The following is a 20,805-nucleotide window of genomic DNA, read 5'->3' as shown; positions in this document are numbered from 1 at the left end:
GCCATGGGCAGCTACTCAGGGGGGCATATGGCTAACGACCCTCAATACAATCTAGTATAATTATATTATATTATAATATAATCTATAAGGCAGAGACTATTAGTCACCTTATGGTAACTCGATGCCCTGCGGCTCGCCTTGTCACCTGCCCAAGCAGGTAAGCACCCAGTTAGATCAGGAGGGGAGTGCAGTGGTCCAAGAGACACGGAGGAGGGGACTCTGCTTCCAGCCCCCAGGGAAATGCTGGCCTGGGTCCCCCCCAGAAGGGCGGAATGGTGGGGTGGGGGGGGCAGGAAGGAGCTGGCTGCAGGGGTGGGGGCAGGGGGTGGGCCCGAGGCGCACAATAGCTCAGACGCCGGAGCCCATCTGGAACCGCAGGAGATAAAGATGCTTGCTTTGCTCCTCTCTCCCATCTCTGGTTTGTTTGCTGCCCCTATTTGGGGGTGATTGCAGGGTAATGAATGTGGCAGGAAGCAGGCACACAGCACAAATGAGATACGGCACCTACGACCAGGCCGGGGCCCAGGCAAAACACGCTTAATAAGGAGATAAGGAAATCAATTCTACTCGTCTTCCCAGGCGTGCGAGGCGGAGGGGCCTGCAGGGATCGCGTCTTTCGGCCTCGCGAGCTGGAGGGCAAGGCTTCCCCAGGACACGGGCCTGAGCCCCCAGGAAGGAACAGTTGCTTGTTGGTGCTGCCTAGCGCGGCAAAAATAACAGTAATCACCATCACAGGAGGAACCTAGTAACAGCCGGAGCTTCTGTGCCTTGCTGCTTACCGGGCGCTGTTTTGAGAAATGTCCTACATCAGCTGTCCTGCTAAATCCTCCCTATAAGCCTAAGAGGGCAGGTAGGACTGCTCCCCCATTTTACATATGAGGAAACTGAGGCAGAGCGGTTAGGTGACTCGTTTGTCCAGGGTCATGTGCTTGTAAAGTGACACAGCCAGGTGTCCAGGGGAGGCAGTCTGGCTTTTGGAGCCTGGGCTCTTACCCTGATGCCGTGTTGCCCCTCTAGTCACAACATAATATGGCACAATATGACCCAGCTGTCGCCTGTCCTCGGGGTTCTGCTGCAGCCCTGCTGCTACAGTTACATGACGAGCTCTACCGAGCACCGAGCATGTGCCCACAGGCTGTTCTAGGCTGGGTGCCCGGAGACCCCGTGGGGGAGACAGACATGCAAATGGTTACTTTCAGTATAAAGTGTTGTGTTGTGACTGTGGTGTGGACGGAAGGCTAAGGGAGCAGAGTGGGACAGCCAGGCTGTGTGGGGTTCAGGGAGGGCTTCCTGGAGGCGGTGATGTCCAAGATGAACCTCGACAGGGGAGCCAGTGGCAGCAGCGTGCAGGAGGGAAGGCATAGAGTGTGGGCGGTGGAGGGAGCCGCAGCAGCCGGTGCTCCTGGGGGGGGGGGGGAGGGGGCTGGAGCAGGGGCTGACGGAGTGACAGAGCCTCAGAGGCTCCCAAGTACCCCCGCCCTGGCCCGGGGTTTGCTTCGTGGACGTGCCTTCCAGGCCCCTGAAGAGCAGCATGGTCTGTCCCTTCCCAACGGGGTGACTGCCACTGGGTTTCTTGCCGCCTGTTTCTGGGGGGGCCCTTTTATTTTTTATTTTTTATTTTTTAAATTTTATTTTATTTTATTATTTTTATTTTTATTTATTTTTTTTGGGGGGGTGCTTTTAGAAGCTCTCAGGCTGCGTGTCGGCTGGATGACCCAGGTTATCCATTGTCTCTTTCCTTCTGGGTGAGGGGATGGGGTTGCTTCCAGTGCGGGGGGTTCGGGGGGCCTGTGCCGCTCAGCTGCCCCAGAGAAGAGACGTGGGGTGGGGGCTCTGAAGACTCAAGGACCCATCTGGACCCTCTCTGTTTGCCCCCTCAGTGTCTGGAGCTTGACATCATTTTAAAGATGCTCTTTTTATTTGAATTGACTTCGTCTCCATCATTAAATAATTCATGTTGATTTAGAAAGCTTTGTTTCTAATGGGAGCCACCAGACAGCAGAGTTAATATTAGAACAGGCCGGGAAGACCAGGGAGATGGGAGGAAGACTAGGAGAACACCCTTTTTAATAATTAAGCCGCCATCCACCATCCTCCCTGCCTCCTTCGAGCCCCCTCACTCCGCTCTGCTTTCTGTTTCACAGCGATCATTACCACCCGATGTCCCACGGACCCACACAATGCACCTGTTTAATCTGTGGATTACTTATTGGCTCTCATTCTCTCTCTCTACCCCCCCCCCCCCCCGCCTCTCTCTGCTACAACACAAACTCCACCAGGGCAGGGCTGCTTTTCTCTTGCTGACCAATAAATCCCATATGACTGGGTCAGTGCTTGGCACCTAATCAGTGCCCAGGAAATATTTGTGGATCAAAATCTTGCCTCCCATTGCCTTCCTGTCCTGGGTCCTCTGACTCCTTGCTTCTCAAATTTTCAGGCAGCTAGAAAGATCAAATGCGGACTCATCCTTACGGTATTGTCAACCCTGGGGTTCCTGCAGGTGGGAGAAGGAGTTGTCTGCAGGTGCATGGGTGTGCGTGCACGTAGCTTTAGAGTGTGTGGCACTTTAGCGTTGGTGTGTGTGTGTGTGTTAGTTTGGGGCTCACAGCAATTCTGGGAGATTTGTATTTTTATTGTCCTCATTTTATAGATGAGGGATGAGAAACTTCATTCACTCACTCATTCATTCATTTATTGAAAAAAAAAAAACCCTCCAACTATTATTAAGGACCTACCCTATCGTAAGTGCTGGTTATAGAGTTGGACCAGAGGCCCCGTGGGAGCGCTAAGGACGTGGCCCAAGGTCACACAGCGAGTAAGCTGCATGTAGGTGTCCTGCTTCTAGCCCGTGCTCTTCTGCCTACAGCGCAGCTCTGCACATGTCCGTGGGGGTCCTATGACGTCCAGCTAAGCTGAGTCCCTGCCTGGAAGCTGCATACAGAGGGCGGGCTCTGGGGTTAAGACATACAGTCAAGTCCAGAGTCCCAGGGCTGGGCAGGACTTTGAGAGGTCCTTAGAGTGCGATGCTGCACAAAACACTCCCTTCCCTTCTGGGCCTCAGTCACCCCCATGAGTTCTGGTTCCAGTGGTGGTGCGGGGGGAGGGCATTTTCCTAAACTAGTTGGTGCCGCAAGCTGGGGTCCTTATTGTAGAAGTCGTGGCTTCCTGGGAGCCCGGCGGTTCTTAGGGACCATCTTACTCATCACCACGTTCATGCTACAGATGAGGAACTGAGGCCCTGAGAGGTTGAGCAACTGGGCCAAGATCACACAGCTGGTTAATGGCAGGACCATGACAGTGGCCTCCAAGCCTGCCGTTCTTGAGAAGTTCTGCAGGTGGAAAGATGCCTGTCTCGACCTGGCCGGAGTTAAGGCGTGGGCCTCCGTGCCGCAGAGGGAATGCAGCCTGGCCGTTAACCTGGGCCGGGGCTGCGGTGTCTTTGCCTGGCTCTGCCCCTTCCCCCTCTTCCTCTCCTGGTCCCCTAGCTCCCTCCCGCTGCCTCCCAGGATAGCAAATGCTCAGCTCCAAGTTGCTCCTTGCCTGATTGCATCCGAGAGCTGGAAATACAAGGCTAATTAATGTGTCTGTGACTCTAGGCTTGGCCGCTGGGGCTGGGTCCCCATGTCCTCCCTGGAGCACCAGGGGCCCTGTGAGCTGGCCCTCTGTCTTCTCCAAGCAGGCTGCTGGCGGATGCATATTTTAACAATGCACATCTGTTGGCTCTGTAATCTCTCATATTTGCCCTCCTCACTTGGTGCTTTGATGGAAGACCCCCAGGGGTCTCCCTCTGTTCCAGGCAAAGTGTTTGCTTTGCAATTTTGCTGGAATACCATCTGATTCTGCTCTCATATCTTCTGCAGGTTCTAATCAGGCTCTTACTTTATTTAATTAAAAATCTATCTCAGGCAAATACAGACTAAATTAGGAAGCTCTCTCATTCCTGGAACACAGGGAAGGCGGCCCCCCTCCTTGGGGAGCTGGCTGGGACATATTCCTGGGCTGAGATGCCACAGCAAAGCAGATGGGGTCTTGGTCGGGAAGCTGGCTGGCCAGGGTAGAAACACCCCCCCTTCCCTCCGCCGGAACAGCCGCTGTGTCTATTCAGCACCGTGAGCAGACCAGAGCTCCCTTTCCAGAAGGCTGGGTCAGCTTTAGCATGTAGGGCCTCTCTCCAAAGGCAGTAGGTGGGGCTGTACACCGCAAAGAAACTCAGGCAGGCTGGGTGCTCAGGCAGAGAGGCATGCCCTGCTGGACCAGCCAAGGGGCAGGGGGGTTACCTACAGGGCCAGCTCAGGAGTGAGGACCTGCTGGACCAGCCAAGGGGCAGGGGGGTTACCTACAGGGCCAGCTCAGGGGTGGGACCTGCTGGACCAGCCCAGAGGCAGGAGGGTTCCCTACAGGGCCAGCTCAGGGGTGGGGACCTGCTGGACCAGCTCAGGGGTGGATGTAGGGTGATCAGAACCAGTGGGAGGCAGACCCCGGGGCAGTTCTTTCTTGCCGGGGTTAGTTTGTTAGGAGTGGAGGCAGTGAAGTCTTCAGGGAAGGCTGCTGGACAAATGTCTGCTCAGGCTCCCTTTCCAGCTCTCAGGAATCCAGCAGGCTATTCTGCTGGGGTCACCTGGAAACACCCCCTTCCTGCTCCTCAACTGCCTTCCAGACTTGTAAAACACGTTCCCCATGCAAACCAGCGCTGTGCCCAGGAGGCAGTGCCAGGTGCGGCCCCAGGAGAGGGAGACGGGGGAGTGAATGCCTTCGAGACGTGACCTAAGACCAAATTGAGTCTGTTCAGATCAGATGCTGAGGCCCCGCTCTCAGAAGCCTGGTCCTTAAGTCACCAGACAAAGGAGATGCTGCTGGCATTTAGGAACGCAGGCGGCACTGGTTTGGGGCTGGAAAAGCTGGAGTCTATTTTGAGTGGTAATGAAACCCTGAGTGGTTTTGCACTCTGAGTCTCAAGTTCCTCACCCATAAAACATTTGGACTCGGTTATCTCCCCGAGATAGGAGAGAGGAGGGGGCTGTGCATGGTCGGGTGCCCCCCGGGGCGAAGCTCTGACACCAGGACAAGAATTGGAGGATGAGATGCGTTCCCACGTTGTTTAGGTCTTGCGTGAAGTCAGGAGTGGGGAGGGCTTAGGCCCTTCTGAATTTAGCATTCTTCGTACCCTCTAGAAGGGGAACAGGGTGGGGGGCAGCGGAAGGCAGATTATTTTGAGGACGGGGAACTGAATAATCTCCGGAGGTGCACAAATCTGTCCCGCATGGCCCCACACTCAAGAATCAGAAACCGTATGAGACCCTTCTCCCTCCATCTCCACACCAAACTCTACGCCCATTCCCACTTTAGCCATCGTCGCGGGAGGGTTGAGGATGTCTGCCCCCTTTCACATCCCTGATTACTTTCCTGCAGGCCCTTCTGGACAGAGCCGTCCCAGCTCATTGACCCTGCCCAACCCGGGTTACTTTCTCTTTCCTTCATCGCAGGCTAGATGGGAATCAGAGGTTGAGGGGGGCTTCTGGGGACGGCCCCGAGCCCTGCCTGCTGTCTCAAGAAGCCAAGCTCCAGGCTTGGGAAGTGTCCTGGTCCTTGCTGCCATGCGGGGGGCAATCTGCCCACGCGTGGCCGTGTAGATGTGAAGACAACCTGACATGCTCTTCAGTGTTTCATTGGGGAGCAGCCAGGTTAGGACACAGCACCCCAACTGTTGACCTGTGCTAAGAGCTTCATGGCAGCTGCTGAGAGGAGGGCAGGGTGAAGCCCGGGCTCCCCTCTCCCACCGCCTGGGCCCCCGTCCCACATGGGCTGGAGGAGCCTCACCCATGGGGCAGGGCAGGGCGATGTAGGAGCCCGACTGGGGAGACCCCTCCCCCCAGGCCCGGGCCCTTGGCATCTCTAAGCCTCAGTTTCTCATCTGGGGCAACAACCCCTGTCCCACTGTCTTGCATCAGCACAGCTGAGCCAACCTAAGTGGAAGTGCGTGGAGAGGTGCCGTGAGCGTATGCCCGTGTCTGCTGTGCTGCCCCATGGGCGCGGCTTGCCGCCCAGGGCCTGGGTCCTTGGCAGCATCTGGATGAAGTCAGAAGGAGGCAGTCTGGGAGGTGGCCCGGCTCACTCCCTGGCTTCAGGCAGGTCTGCCCGAGTGAAGGAGCAGGGACCTCTCAGGCCGGGTGTCCCAGGGGCGCTGGGCTCCTGGGAAGCCAAGAGGATGAAGAAAGGCCGAGGGGGCAAAAGTCTGATTTAGCGTGAGGGTCCGAAATGAATGAGGCAGTCAGTCCTCCGCCTGAGAGCCAGGGTTCCCAGGGAGCAGGGGAAGGAACAGGTGCAGGGATGGTCCTGGGTGGTCCCAGGTGGTCCCTAGGGCCCTAGGGATGCTGAAGTCAGGCCTTCCTGGCACCTCATGGGAGAAAGAGTGACTCCAGGATGTGTCGTGGTCTTCTCTGTATCCCCATCACCTAGCACAGGGCCTGACAACCATCGCGTGCACAGAACATGCTTCCCGATTGAATAAATAAGCATTTGGAGCCCCGTTTAGCCACTTACGCTGGAGTCAAACACATCGGGGTGGGACAGGCCCATAGGTCGGTTAGCGGCGAACTTCCAATTTCCAGGGCGGGAACTTTCCCTTTCCCTCTTTCCCCCTCTTGGTGGGGAAGGTGACACCGACCATCAGACCAGACGTGGACTCTGCCCCGCGGGGAACCCTTCTGAGACTGAGCCCCTGGTGCTTCCCACAGCATCCTCACCCCCGCGTTTCAACGCTTCTTACCCAGGACGGTGAGGCGCGCGGGGCGAGACCGGATGGCGGCCTGGATGGCCTGGCACTCGTACACGGCATCATCCTGCAGCTCTGCCCGCAGGATCTTCAGGTGATGTTCCCCTGACAGGTGGTTCCCTACCACCAGGTACTGGGGGTAACCTGCGGAGACAGGAGGCAGGTCAGGGAGGGCTGGGGCCGCGGCGGAGGCACGCGAGCCCCACAGGCACCGTGGGGGGACCCTGGGCTGGGGCTGGTGTGGCGGGCAGCTGCTCAGGACCCTGACCTTCATGTAAGGAGCACAAAAAATGAGACCTTTCCCTGGGTATTGGGCAGTGTGTGTGTGTGTGTGTGCATGTGTGCATGTGTGCATGCGTGTGTGTGCATTGAGGTTTAGGAATGTTGGAGTAGTTACTAGCAGAGAGAAAAAGAGAGCGCAGAGATGGAAATGCTAAGTGTGGGCAGACACAGCAGGGCCAGTACTCTGGCAGGCGGTGTGCTCAGCGCCGTGGTTTACCAAGCAGACATGCATTTTGATAAGGAGACACACAGAGAGACAGAGACCCAGGCTTTGATTCACAGTAGACAGAGTGAGAGACAGAGGGCAGAAAACAGAAATCTCTGGAAAAGAATCAAGAATGACTCTTGGGGGGGGAGAGTTTTGTTTGGGATGGACAGGAAGAAGGAATCTAGGCCACCCTATCAGTGCCCGGGAACGTGTGGCCACTTGGAACCATAAACAGGGCCCTTTCCTGGTCACTGCTACTCTCCCCCCTCAGACCCCAGGGCCTGATTAAGCACTTACGAGGCTTGCAGGACACTTAGGAATATGGGGTCCCTTATACTACTGGTGATGAATAATGGATAAATAAAAATTTGAGAATGATAAATCATTAATCAGCTTTCCTGCTGCTGCGGAATGTGAATGCCAGCATAATTCGCGGCTGGCCAGGTTGGGCAGATCCTCTGTCCTGGGCCTCGGGCCCTAGACCCCCTTAGTCTCTCGAAGGATCTTTTTTCCATCGTCCCCTTACCTGAGCTCTGTCCACCCCTCCCTCAGCTTCTTACAGGGAACGTCCTCCTTGTTCTCTTCCCTTCTCTCCTCAGAGGCCCTCCCACCCTCTGGCAGCTCGAAACTGCTCTTTCTAGAAGAACTTCACCAGGACAGTGTGAGTTCTCAGAAATGTGCCGCAGAAGAGGGTTGGCCTATGTGGCCTTTTAAGGAGAAGACTAGAGCTTAAGCAAGAGAGAGAGAGAGAGAGAGAGAGAAACAGAGAGACAGAGGCACATGCACTAGCTCTCCAAATATTTCAGTCTCTAGGTGTGGGTTGGATGTGTTCAAGTAGCTCCAAGGACAGGCTAGCACCACTGGATAGAACTAATATGGGGAAATACTTTAGAATATTCTTCATTTGAAATGTTCAACAAGGGGCGCCTGGGGGGCTTCAGTGGTTGAGCGTCTGCCTTTGGCTCAGGTCGTGATCCCGGGGTCCTGGGATCGAGTCCATCTCTCAGGAATAAATAAACAAAATCTTAAAAAAAATGAAATATTCAACAAGCATCTGGGCTGCCAGAGGTGGTAGTGAGGTCCCCATGGGGAGCTGTATTCAAGCAGAGGTTGGTGAGCACCTGTCAGGGACACCGCGGAGGAGGTTTCTACCCTAGAAGGGATCTTGGAGCTCTAAGGTCCCTCCTATCCTAAGCTAAAGGTCTTGCAGAGGTGGGGCAAGGCTCCCCTGGAGTGAGCTGTGCAGGGGCCACTGGCACCCGTTCCTTGGCAGGGAGGGAGCCGTGATCCTTCCCAGGATGTGTTTTGGGGCTTCCTGTGTGCTGAGCCTTCGGGGCGGGTGTCCTCGTGGCTGGCGTCGTCCCTGTCGTGCAATCAAAGGGCCCCGCCCTGCGCAGCTGTTCCGACCCCACCAGAGATGCTCACAAGGCCGTCAGCTGTCCCCCCCCAGAGCGCCACCTCCCCTCCTGCCCGCCCTTCCTGCCCTCTGCTGGGCTTTGGGAAGAAGCCCAGGTAAGTTAAGCGGGCTCTCCCCAGGGCCAGGACAAGGGGCTGGAAACGGGTTCCAGTCCAGCCCTCTCCCCGCTGCTGCCCTCAATGTAGCTGGCTCACCGCCCCCAACCCTTCCGGCCCAGCCTCTGGATCCCGCTGTCCTTGATTAGTCCCTGGTCTCCTGCAGGCATCTTGGCTGGAGCTTGTGTTTTTGTTGTCTTGCAAGCTATCAGCAGCAGGATTTCGCTCTCATGAGCTGCTGAAAACATCAGTGATGGGTTTGTTTGTATTTGCCTAATTAGGCAACGAGCTGCAATGCTATCCCAAGGACTGGCAGGATCTTTGGAAAAAACACAAGCCCAGAAGCATCGATTCTGAGCAAGTTCTAGCTCCTTCCATGGTATCATTACTCTCTCTCACTACGCCCAGGGGAGGCAACACTATTGCGAGTGCGGGTTCTACCGTCAGAGTGCGTGGATTCGAGGGCCAGGTCTATCGTGCCCTAGCTCTGCTGTCTTGGGGGAGGTACTTTAACTTCTCCGAGCTTCGGTCCCCACCTCAGCAAAATGGGGATGATATCGGTACCACCACGAGTCAAGGTGAAGAGAAGCGGGATCATCCATATTAAGTGTGTGGCACGCAGTCTCTAAATGATGGTTCGAAGAAAAATGACAGGGAGATGGGACAGCCAGAAAGGTCCTGGCCTTTTTTTTTTTTTTAAGATTTTATTTATTTATCTGAGAGACAAAGAGAGAGAGTGAGTGAGAGCAGTGCTCTCTCGAGAGCACAGGCAGGGTGAGGGACCGAGGGAGAGAAGCAGATTCCCCGCTGGTTAGGGAGCCAGCTGCGGGGCTCGATCCTGGGACTCTGGGACCATGATCTGAGCCGAAGGCAGACGCCCAACCGATGGAGCCACCCAGGAGCCCCTAAAGGTCCCCGTCTTTAGAAGCAAGAACATGCAGGGTGCCAGGGTTTTTGGGTGTTAGGAGCCACACATTGGGTTTAGATCAATTTTTTTCTTGATGGTGACTTTATTTGCCTGTCAAATATAGTGGGGGTGTGTGGGGGGGGGTGGGAGGGAATCCTTCTTTTTCTCCCTGTGGATCATTATATAGATTTAGGACATAATGTCTGAGACTCATTTGCGCTTCTTCGAAGAAGAGTGTTCTATCTATAGGAGGCCATGCGTTTATAAATCATGTCCTTTGAATGCGTGTTCCAGCTTTGGTGACCAGAAAGACGGTTAGGTCTTCCGTTAGGGCGTGATTCCTGGTCGACTGGGCACGGCCACACAGAAAAGGATGAAGTTAAATCAGGGGAGGGTGACAGAACTGTGGCACGATTCTGGACCTTGGTTCCCCCACCGGAAAACCTGTGACCAAGTGCCCTGTGAATATGTGCTGAATTGAATCGAGATCCATTCCTGTCCTTTCCTTGTCAGGCTAGGAAACAGTATTTACTGAGCGTGTGAGTTTCCGTCATTGTCGCCATGATGCTTTTTTTGGGGATAGGTGATCAAACATAGAAGAGATTTTACCAGGAATTTGAATTTATTGGCTTTGCAAGGAGACAGGCAACCTTCTTTGTATGAGTGGAGTCAGGTCAGAGAGGAAGTAGACCCCAGCTCATCAGAACCCCATCGTCCCTCACTTAGCGGGACCCAATCCTGATCCCAGAGAGCCATGCATGGAATTGGATGCCAGAGGGTCACTTCTCCATGCGGTGTTGAATGGCCGTGGTGACCTGGGGCTTCCTCTTGGCCATCAACCCAAAAAGACCCCAGTCCTTGACCAAAGGCTGCAAACCATTGACCAGGAGCCCGGAGTCCCTCCTTCGCCAGCAAGGATGCTGGTCCAAGCTCAGAGCCACGCGGAGCATGAGTGATTCTAGTTTGGGAAGGTGATATCATTCCCCCAGTTTCTCTAGGGTAAGGAAGTTCAGAGCCCCTGAAATTGGCTGGTTCCCATAATACTTAAATTTTATGGCAGCACAGTATATTTTGGAGATATTATTGTGTATTTTATCCATGCTCAGTTGGGCTGCAGCACTCAAACCCGGTGATGCTATTGACCATGGCTATAATGTTTCAATATACATTTTTGGCAAGACATAACTCACATTTTAAAATATTAATTTCCCAACCATCGTGTTCCTGAGTGCACTTCGATTTTTATTTTCCTACAGCTGTACACCATGAGAGAAGCAAAGCTACCTCTCAGTTGAATACATATATATTTTTTTTCCTCCTCTACCCTCAGCCATTCCCCCCAAGGGCGGGGACACCCGGATCCCTTGTTCTGGATTTTCCAGGTTATGCTAAGCCTAGCAAGCAGTCACCTGCCTACCCTCCCCAGGGGAAAATAATAATTGCTGGTGGGTGAGTGACCAGGATGGGTTGGGAAGACATCTGTATGAGCTTAAAGGTTGACATTCACAATGGTTAGCAGATGACGGGGACCTCAGATGCCAGCTCCAGGAGCGTACCAGGACATCTTTGCTCAATACCAGCCTGGGTGGGCTCAGAGAGGTTTGGACTTTAAGCGCTCCTTTTCTTCCCATCACACGATAACCCCTAAAACCAACTGGGTGGGTTCCTTTGTGAGCGTTCAATTTATTTGGCTCCCTTTAAAGGATGGGAGCCGAGAAAAGCTGGGCTGTGACTTAAGCGGGGCATACTTTTTTTTTTTTTTTTTTTTTTGGGCATACATTTTGGACCAAGAAACAAGAACACTTTACTTCTAGGGATCTGACTTTACATGAATTGTGTTTGACTTGAGAACAGACCCTCCAGGGCAACATCGTTTAGGGTTACTGGAATTGACGGTTTACTTATAATTCATTACCAGTAGTCAGAAGGGCTCTCAAGGTCCTATGGGTCCTAGACCCAGAGCCTGCCCAAGCGGCCTCTGCCCCAGGGGGAATATACAATGAAAGCTGGGGATTGAATCTCCGAATGCCTATGAAGATGGAGTTCCCTAGGAAGCAGGTGGGTCAGGCGGGAACTGGTCCCGGGCCTTCCCAAGGAGGTCTGGGGGTACTCACTTGAGAGGTCCCGGCCCACACCCAGAGCCAAGCCGTCTTTGATCCACAGAACGAAGCCATCGTATTCAGGGATGGCGCACAGCAGAGTCACCGGCTGGCCCGACACCACGGCCTGGTCCTGGGGTTGCTGGCTGAAGGAGTATACTTGGCCTGGGAAGGAGACAAGCACAGCGGTCAGCTTCTGGCAGGCAGCAAGGCCTAGAGGACTCCTCCAGTTAGGAAGCAGGGCAGAGGCTGCCCCAGGGGATACCCCCCACCCCCGGGCCTTACCTCCTGCCTGGGGCTCAGCAGCGGCTTCCTACCTGCCCCCCACTTCATTCCTGCTTTTAGCAGCTGGCTCGCAGCTCAGCTGCCCTGCTCCTCAGGCCTCCCCACGCAGGCACGCTGCCCTCCGGCCTCCTCCTGCCCCCGAAGGGGCCTCGTCCGCTGTGCTTGGGATGAGCTCTGACACTTTCCTTTCTGCAAACTCCAACTCACTGCCACCTGCTTGCACCTACTCCCCCAACGGGGCAGAGGCTGGAGACAGCCCTCCAGCTGCAAGCACCCTGTGAGGGTGTACCCCTCGAGAAGGTGAGGGGACTGAGAGTAGGGCAGTTTGGTCAAAAACCCGAGAATCCAGGGAAAATATGGTTATTTCAGCGGTTCCCAGGATGGGCCTAGGGCCAGATTCCACAGGATGCGGGGTGGCACAGAGTGGCACAGTGAGCTGGCAGGAGCAGGGAGGCCTCTGAGCTCACCTGCTTTGTCCCTCTCTTCCCGGGCACCCGACCCAACTCTGGCTTCCCTCTCACCTAGGAGAACGTCACCAGCGTGAGCCCAAGCTCTGCATCTAAGCCGCCACTTCACCTCTCATTACCCGAACACACCCACCAGCGCCGGGCGCTCTTCTAAGATTTTAAAATATCAGCTCATGAGTATTTTCATCTTCATAGCAACCTACGAGGTAGGTACGATTTTGCTCCCCGTTTTCTGGGTGAGGAAATGAGGCCCAAGGGAGTGACAGATGACTGTGTGAGTACCGGGGATGCATTGCCTCTGGCTCGACAGGAGCCGTAGCACTTGGAGCTTGCCAACCAGTCTGCAGGGCCCCGGAGGTTAACTACCCGCCCCTGCCCCCACCCCCGGGAAGTGTCTGGTGGCAGGACAAGGGCTGCAACCAAGACTTTCACCTCCTGACTTGTGCTGGACCCAGGTCCCTGAGCCGGTCCTGGTGGGGATGCTGACGAAGCGGGGCATGTGACCCGTGTTCCCGGGAGGCCTCCGCTGCACGGACAACGGGACATTGAGCCCCCGGCCCCCGGTGCAAGCGGTGCCTCATACACCCTCCCTCCCGTCACCCGTGCAATTACGGGCCAGGGCAGAAATATCCCGACGTTACAGCAAAGAAGGCAGGATCAGAGGCAAAGCCATCTGCTCAAGATCCCACGGCTGATGAGTGGTGGAGTCGGGGCCTGACCGGGCTCCCTGTGACCTCCAAGGCCACGTTCTTTCCCACTCCCTGCCCGGCAGATACAGAACACGGATCGGGAAGGGTGGCCTGGCAGGCAAGCTGCCGCCTCCGCTTCTCCCCTACGCAGGACAGTCAGGGCCACACAGCGGGGGGGACACCGGCTGCTGCACACCCTGGGGCACAGGGCTGCAGGCCGCACCACCAGTAAGGCCCGGCTGTCAGCGGCAGGTGCCCCGAGAAGGGGGTGCTGAGGTGGAGGCCCAGGTGGTGGCCGTGGTGGTGGCCGAGGTGGTGGCTGAGGTGGAGGCCGAGGTGGTGGCCATGGCGGTGGTCGAGGTGGTGGGGCTCCCCAAGAGCAGACGCAGCCGTGTCAGAGAGCCTGTGGCAGGTGGGAAGGTGGCCGTGCCTGCAACCTGATGAGATCTTGGCTGGGTCTCTGAGGAGTCTCATTAAAAATCAAATTGGCCCCGAATTGTGGGAGTAACACTTTTTATTCTGATTTGAGCTTTACAAATTAGATTTCATAGGACATTTTAATCAGCTATGTGTGGTGGGTTTATTTATTTTTTTTCCTCTCAGTCTCTTCAAGTTCTCTGTTGTAATTAGACTGTTTCTGGCACCAAAACAAGAGGGAGAAAGAAGGAGGAAGAGAAGAGAGGAGAGAAAGGAGAAGTGTGTGTGTGTTGGGGGGGGGGCGGCTGGAGAAAGAGCTAGAAGATGGGGTGATGTGAGGAGGGGGAGGGAGCTGGGACGGAGCTGGAAAGGCTGGAGGAAGGGGACAGGAAGGGGAGGAGGGCAGGGAGGGAGGGGGAGGGGGAAGAGGGGAGGAGGAGGAGGGGTTGAAGGGAGGAAGGGAGGAGGGGGGAGGGGGAGAGGGAGGAAGGATAGAGAGAGGAGGGGGAGAGGGAGGAGAGGAAGGGGAAGAGCAGAAAGACAGACGGGGGTGTGGGCAGGAAGGGAGAGGAGGAGGGGAGGAAGGGGAGGAGGGAAGGAGCAACGAGGGGAGGTGGGGAGGGGGAGAAGGAGGGGGAGAGGGAGGAAGGGAAGGAGGAGGGGAAGAGAGGGGAAGGGAGGAGGGGAAGGGGAGGAGGGGAAGAGGGAGAGGGAGAAGGGGAAAAGAGGGGAGGGGAGGAGAGGGGCAGGAGTGAGAGAGGGAGGAGGGGAAAGAGGGAGGAGGAGGGCTGTGGCGGGGCCCTCCTTTCGGAGGCTCTTTCCTCCCGGCCCAATGATGATTTCACGGCTCCTTTTATCTCAAAATCTTTCTTGCAAGAAGGACAGTGTCAAGACAGCGGGGACGCTGCCAGGGATGGCGTTATCAGAGGGAATTAGCGGGTTGTCAGCTGGGGGTGGCGGGCCTGTAATGAGGCCCTAAAGTAGTGGTGTGACCCTGGGCGAGAAGCGTCCCCTCCTCCCACCCCTGTCCAGCTCCGGCGGGGAGGGTCAGGGTGACACAGAGCTGAGGTACAGGGGGGTCCCCGGCGGGGGGGGGGGCGGACAGGCGGGCAGGGGTGAGCCCTGCTGGGTGCAGGGGAGCCCAGGGTGGGTGGGCCTGTGCCCTGACGGAGAAGGGGGGCTGCCACCAGAGACAGACCAGCCGTGGAGGAGGATGCTGGGTGGTCACCAGCTCACTGTGGACGGGGTCTGAGCCAGGGGCTGGGACAGCCACAAGCTCCCCCCAACAAGCCGGAGCACCCCGAGGTGCTGGGGGGAGCAGGGGAGGCCGGGGCGAGGGACAGTCTGATCCAGCCCCGCAGGCTTCAGAGAGCTTGGGCTCCCCCACTGGGCCTGGGTTTGGATCCCTTAGGCTTTTCTCTTGGGGTGGGGGTGCGGGCGGGGGAGAGAGATACCCAGACGGTCTCCACGAAAACCCCCGCAGGACGTTGACTAATGTCCCATTATGCTTTGGGAGGGAATGACTGGGGCGCCGGCGATTTTCGTTTCCAATCCCATTTTCATTTCTGTGTATTTAAAAAAATTTTTTTTTCATTTCTGTGTATTAAGTAGCAGCCACTGGAAAGACTTTCTCTTTCAAATCAATGAGATGCTTTTTCAAACAGAATCATAAGCTGAGTGTCACTATGTAGCGTAGATAAAAGTCACGGTGCTGTGGGGGGAGGGGGTGGGGGGACGGGGCGCGGGGGCTTCTCACCCACAGGACACCTTGAGGCTTCTCTTCCGGGCTTGGGGACTCCCAGGGACACGGTGCACAAGCCATGGGTGCAGTTTCCTGGCCCCAAAACGTTCATCCCCCCTTCCCTCACCCGCTGGTCTCTCTTCCCTGTCTTCCCTGCTCCCAGGCAGGGAACTGTGAGTGAGCCTGGGATCTCTTCTAGAACCTTCTGGGCATTATGGTAAGCAGACAGGAAGCTCCTTGCGAACATTTGTCTGCTCAACACACGCTCATCAAGACCTGCTGTGAGGCCGGCATCGCACTATCTTGTGAGAAACCGATGGATCCGCCGTGGCCCTTTCCTCCAGGAACTAACACGTGTGTGCGCCCGCCGCACCGGGACAGCGCTGCTCTGGCCACACAGTGTGTGCTTGCACCACCCACCCGAGTTTTCTGCCTCAGTTTCCCATTGTGCTCACAGATGTTTCCTGCTGGGAAGCGTGGCCCTTAGTGAGACCTCACTTTCTTTCTTTTTTCTTTTTCTTTTTCTTTTTCTTTTTCTTTTTTCTTTCTTTTCTTTCTTTCTTTCTTTCTTTCTTTCTTTCTTTCTTTCTTTCTTTCTTTCTTTCTTCTTTCTTTCTTTCTTTCTTTCTTTCTTTCTTCTTTCTTTCTTTCTTTCTTTCTTTCTTTCTTTCTTTCTTTCTTTCTTCTTTTGATTTCATTTATTTATTCATGAGAGACACACACAGAGAGAGAGAGGGAGAGACACAGGCAGAGGGAGAAGCAAGGATCCCGATGCAGGACTCGATCCCGGCACTCCAGGATCATGCCCTGAGCCGAAGGCAGGTGCTCAACCGCTGAGCCCCCCAGGGATCCCCACGACCTCCCTTTCTTGCATTATTTGCAGTCTGTCACCATCACCAAGTGAGGTCCAGCCCCTCGCCCACAGCTCCTCTCTGTCCCCGCCACTGCAACCCAAAGTCCGGGCCTCACCCCCTCCTCCTGGGTTCTCCCGACAGCCTGTGGACGCTGTTTGGTCCAACCCCGAGTCTTCCCCTCAACCCATCGCTTTCCTCGTGCTGTCTCCCTCTCCAGGGGCTGGAAGGTCTAATGGCCTCCGCTGCCTGCAGGACAGCACCTGACCAGCTTCTCCAAAAGCTGGCCTCCTTCTCCTGGGTGCTCAGTAGCAACCCGTACCGGCTGTCCACTCACGTCACCTGCCCCATGTCACGGATGTCCCACCGTTCTGGAATCCCCCTTCTCTCCGGGCCCCCCTAACCAGCCCTGCCCTCAAAGAGAAAACGCCAAGTTCTCCTCCACACGAGCTTTGTCTGTTCCTCTAGGCGCATCCTGCCAGGAGGGGGAATCTTCTCGCTCCTCCCCTCCTCCCCACTTTTCTTCCTTCTCATTCCCCCTTAATGTCTTCAAACCTTCATTGAGCATTTACAATACATCAGACACCAAAGGAACAAAGGTAAACGAGGAATGGAGGGTAAACTGAGGGCAGGGGCCACGGCCGTTGTGTTCACCTTGTGTTCTCTGCGCCTGGTCTAGCGTATAAGCCCTGGATGAACTGGACTTAGACCTCGAGGCCTACTTGCTCCAGTTTGTCCCCTGAGATCTGTGGTCATGGAGGAAAACTTTTTATATTGTGCTGAGCACACCACACGGAAAGAATGAGGTGAGACATTAAGGGAAGGGCCAGAGTCTCAAGGAGTCAGGCTTCACAGGACAAAAATAACCGAGTTATTCATGGAACACCTGCTTTAACCAAGTCTTCGAATATGAGACAAGGCTGGCCAGGTGTTACTACCCACTTTTCACGCATGAACTGGGGCTCCCAGAAATAAAGTGACACGCCCAAGTTCACCCAGCTGGCCAGGGGTGGGGGTGGGGGGGACTCAAGGTCACACAGTGGGCCCGGGTCCTGGAAAGAGCCAAATATCTCTGGTTGCAAACCCTGCTTTCTTGCCACTCTCCCACGTTGGTTGTTGAATTGAGGGTCTAGACTCGGATGTTTATCCACGAACCAGTACTCCGCCCCCCTCCCGTCCCCGCCGTCCAACCCCACCAACCACTGCCCTCAGACCATCTAAAGAGAGGTAAAGGATCTCTGGAGTGAAAAGCAATTTCTTGGTTCTTCCCTAGGTTTACCTGGCCGCCTGCCAGCTGCTGGTCAGCAATGCTGAGTTAGGGTTCAGGGTGCAGGACTGGCCACCACGGGGCGGGGAGGTATGACAGAAAGGAGCTGTGATAATTTTTGGTACTTTGCATTATATAAATAGTTGTTATCTATATAATTGTGCTATTATATAAATATATAGAACTAGGTATATGTCATAAGCCTTTTATTGTTATGGAATTAATAATAGCTAACTTTCGTTGCATGTAGTGCATGGATTAAGAGCTTTATGTGGGTCATTTCACTGAAAGCTCCTCACAGCCTGTCCTGTGTGGCAGGTGCTCTATCAGGCCCCCGTGAAGGTGAGGCCATCCAGGGGCCCCGGGCACTGAGCGGTGGAGGATGGACATCGGGCCTACCAGTCTTGTTCCCGGGCTGCATCCTAAGGTCCTTGGCTGCAGGGTGCCCGGCCCCTGGGGGCTCACAGAACCCACCCGACACCCCACTCTCCCCTTGGCCAGCACTGCAAAACCTAGGGAGACTCTCGGGAGGGCCTGGATGGAAACACTTGGTGGGTTAGATGGAGGGGGATGTTCCCATTGGTGGCTGCAGGCATCCTTTCCTGTTGGCTGTCTCAGGAAGGGAGGGGCCCTGCAGAGTCGGGGAGGGGGTACCCAGGGGTCACTGTGGAGCCCCAGAGGTGACCATCTATGGCCTGCATGCTCCCCGCATGCTCAGGCTTCTGTGGACTTCGCAGGCCAAGAGGGTGCCTTCCCAACTCCCCAAATAGACCTTTAGGACTCTGACGTTGGGGAGGGAGGTATTTCTCCCCACTGAGCTCAGAGAAGAGAGGTGCCAGCCTCGAGGCTCTACAGGGCTCAGTTGGATTTAGAGTCTGGCTCTGAAGGCTTAGCAGGTAGAGAGCAGGAGCCTGGGGGCAGACGTGCTCAGCCGGTGGGGCCTTTTGGGGCGTCCTCTTCAAACTGCAGGAAGCAGCAGCCCTATCTGGCTGGGAAGGATACAGAGGAGGCTGGGCTCTGAGGCGACCCATCCTGATGAGTCAGGGCACACCCCACGTGGTGGGCTCTGAGTCAAGAAGGCTGGTGATTGGCAGGTGGGGGGAGGTGTGGGGGCGGCATCGGCAGGTGGCAGGAGGGCTTTCAGCTCTTCAGTGCTGAAGAGGACAGGTGCAGATGCAGCCTGGCCTAGAGAGAGGGGTGGGGAAGGCAGCAGTGGGCGGCCCCTGGGCTCTGGTCCTGGGGCACAGCTTCCCTCCGCCCCCCTGCGCCACTGCAGCTGGGAGTCCTCCCCTCCTGCCACCCTGTCTGCCCTGACCTCCTGCCAGCTGTTTCCCTCTGCTCTCTGCTCAGGAGCTGTGCAGCTCAGCTTCCTCTCTCCTGTTGACTTCTCCAGACTGCTTTCTGGGGATCCACCCCCTGCCTCCAGATGGGAGTGCTCATCTCCCTCGTCCTCCCTCCTGCCTCTCCATCAGCCCAGCAGGCAGGCTTCCTGAAGGGCCCCCTCCCTCCCAGCCCTGACCGCATGGCCCCTCACCTTAGACTCTTTTTGGGGACTTGCAGGACACATTAGCATGGAGTGAACCATCACCATCTGTCTCTGGGAGGTCCCCACTGTCTTCCAGTAAAATATTTAAAATGCCGAAGAACCCATGATTCTCTATGAGCTCACACACCTCTTGCCCCTGATCTGAGGTCACCCCTGCAACTCCTGATTATTTCTTGGAGAGAGAAGAGGTTTTGTATGGAAGACTGAAGTTATTAGGGCCAAACCACCGAGAGGGATGGTTTTAGGGCAGTGCTCCCGGGACCTGGCCGCTGTGGTGTATGCGGACATGCGTGTGTGCATGTGCATGTGTGTGCACGTGTGCACATGTGTGAGTGAACTGGCTTCCAGGCCTCACCATCTTCTCCAGCCAGACCTCTTCTGCTTGTATTCCTCGTCAGCCACTTGAGATTTTGCTTGAATGGACTCTAATTATTCTTGCAAAATGTTTGAAAGTCCCTGCCTGGTTTAGAATTTTTGGAATGTCATTTTTTTTCTGGGCCTAAAATATGTTCAGAGAAGGCCAAGGCCCCGCTGCTGTCAGGGCCACCCTGGAGACCCTGGATGATCTTTAAGGCCCCAGGAGCCCATGGTGTTGTGGCCTGACCCTGACACTGTGAGTGTGTGTGTGTAAAACAAGCAGGAAGAGGGCCCAGTGGCCCCATATGCATGGTGGTCAGGTCCTCAATGGCAGGCTCAGATCACCCACCCCTGCCACCCATAATTGTCAGCCTCAGATATCTTGGGCACTAAATGTAGAATGTCATAGAATGACATACATTCTATGCTTTAGTGCCCCAAGCCTGTTGCCACCTCTAAGAGCATATATGTTTGTGCCTCTCTCCCAGTCCCCGATCTAGTGCTTGGGTGGTTCCATGGCGGTGGCAAGAGGGAATATGCACAGGGTCAGCATGGACTGGTGCAAATGGCATGAGGTTTGGGGTTAGTTACTGTAGCGAAGAGAGAAATTCTCAGTGCAAACTACACTGTAGCCTGATGCTGGGGGCAGGGTTGCTGATCCCTTTCTCAGGATCTGTGCTCAGAGGTCAGATCGGAGGCAGTCCGGGGATGGCATGGGGGTGTGCTCCCTCTCTCCCACCCCTCTCCCTCAGACTGGGCACTTTGGCCAAGCCTTTGCTCCAGCAGCAGGTTAAGGGTGATGTAGGAACGAGTTAGGGGCAGACGGGGTTAGGCAGGGAGAGATAAGGGAAAGGCCCAGAGTCAGGCTCTCAGGAATCTGTGGGCTCCCATAAACCCCAAGGACACCAAGAGGCCCCAGAGTCAGGCTCTTACCCATCCCAAGAAACAGAGATAAGACAGTAAAAACAGAAAAAAAACAAAAAACAAAAAACAAAAAAACAACAACAACCTGGCTCCCTAGTTCCAAAATGTTAGGGAGTATCTCCCTTCGATGGCTACTAAGTGATCCCAGAAACTCAGGAGACCAAAAGAAACACGTCATCGAGGTGTTATCAATAGTCCCTGGTCAAACCAAGGCTGCACAAGAATCCCAAGGCCATGGGCTCCCTGCCTAGGTTCGCAATAAAAGATCACCCCTGGAAGCCCTCAGGGGCCACGCTGCCGGGACCCCCTCGCTGCTGAGAGCTTTCTCTGTATCTCTGCTTAGTAAACGTCTATGGTTTTCCTCGCTCTCCGTTGTCCACGAGATTCATTCTTCGACTCCGTGAGACAAGAACCAAGCTGTCCCGTGTCAAGGAGAGGTGACCACTGCCCTTAGGGTTAATCCTGGCCACACCTGGACAGG

General features: G+C 55.4%; 1 protein-coding gene and 1 long non-coding RNA gene across 7 annotated transcripts in view; one reads left to right on the top strand and one right to left on the bottom strand.

Annotated features, from left to right (window-relative positions):
• The window catches only part of KIRREL3 (kirre like nephrin family adhesion molecule 3), a 542,768-nt gene that overhangs the window by 80,584 nt on the left and 441,379 nt on the right, over positions 1-20,805 (bottom strand). For 5 of the 6 annotated variants that reach the window (XM_049109770.1, XM_049109768.1, XM_049109769.1 and 2 more), the window contains exons 3-4: positions 11,796-11,945; positions 6,767-6,916 (exon numbers count right to left, since the gene is read on the bottom strand). In XM_049109770.1, the coding sequence (XP_048965727.1) occupies positions 6,767-6,916; positions 11,796-11,945 (300 nt within the window). Of the gene's footprint in view, positions 1-6,766; positions 6,917-11,795; positions 11,946-20,805 lie in introns of those variants that run through there. The other variant, XM_049109773.1, reaches the window with a different exon arrangement.
• The window catches only part of LOC118354894 (uncharacterized), a 62,224-nt gene that overhangs the window by 20,996 nt on the left and 20,423 nt on the right, over positions 1-20,805 (top strand). The window contains exon 3 of the long non-coding RNA XR_004816283.2: positions 12,591-12,738. This is a non-coding gene — a long non-coding RNA (uncharacterized LOC118354894). The remainder of the gene's footprint in view (positions 1-12,590; positions 12,739-20,805) is intronic.

Source organism: Canis lupus, chromosome 5 (genome assembly GCF_003254725.2).
Source record: "Canis lupus dingo isolate Sandy chromosome 5, ASM325472v2, whole genome shotgun sequence".
Lineage (NCBI taxonomy): Eukaryota > Metazoa > Chordata > Mammalia > Carnivora > Canidae > Canis > Canis lupus.
This window is presented reverse-complemented; position numbering and strand designations above follow the sequence as displayed.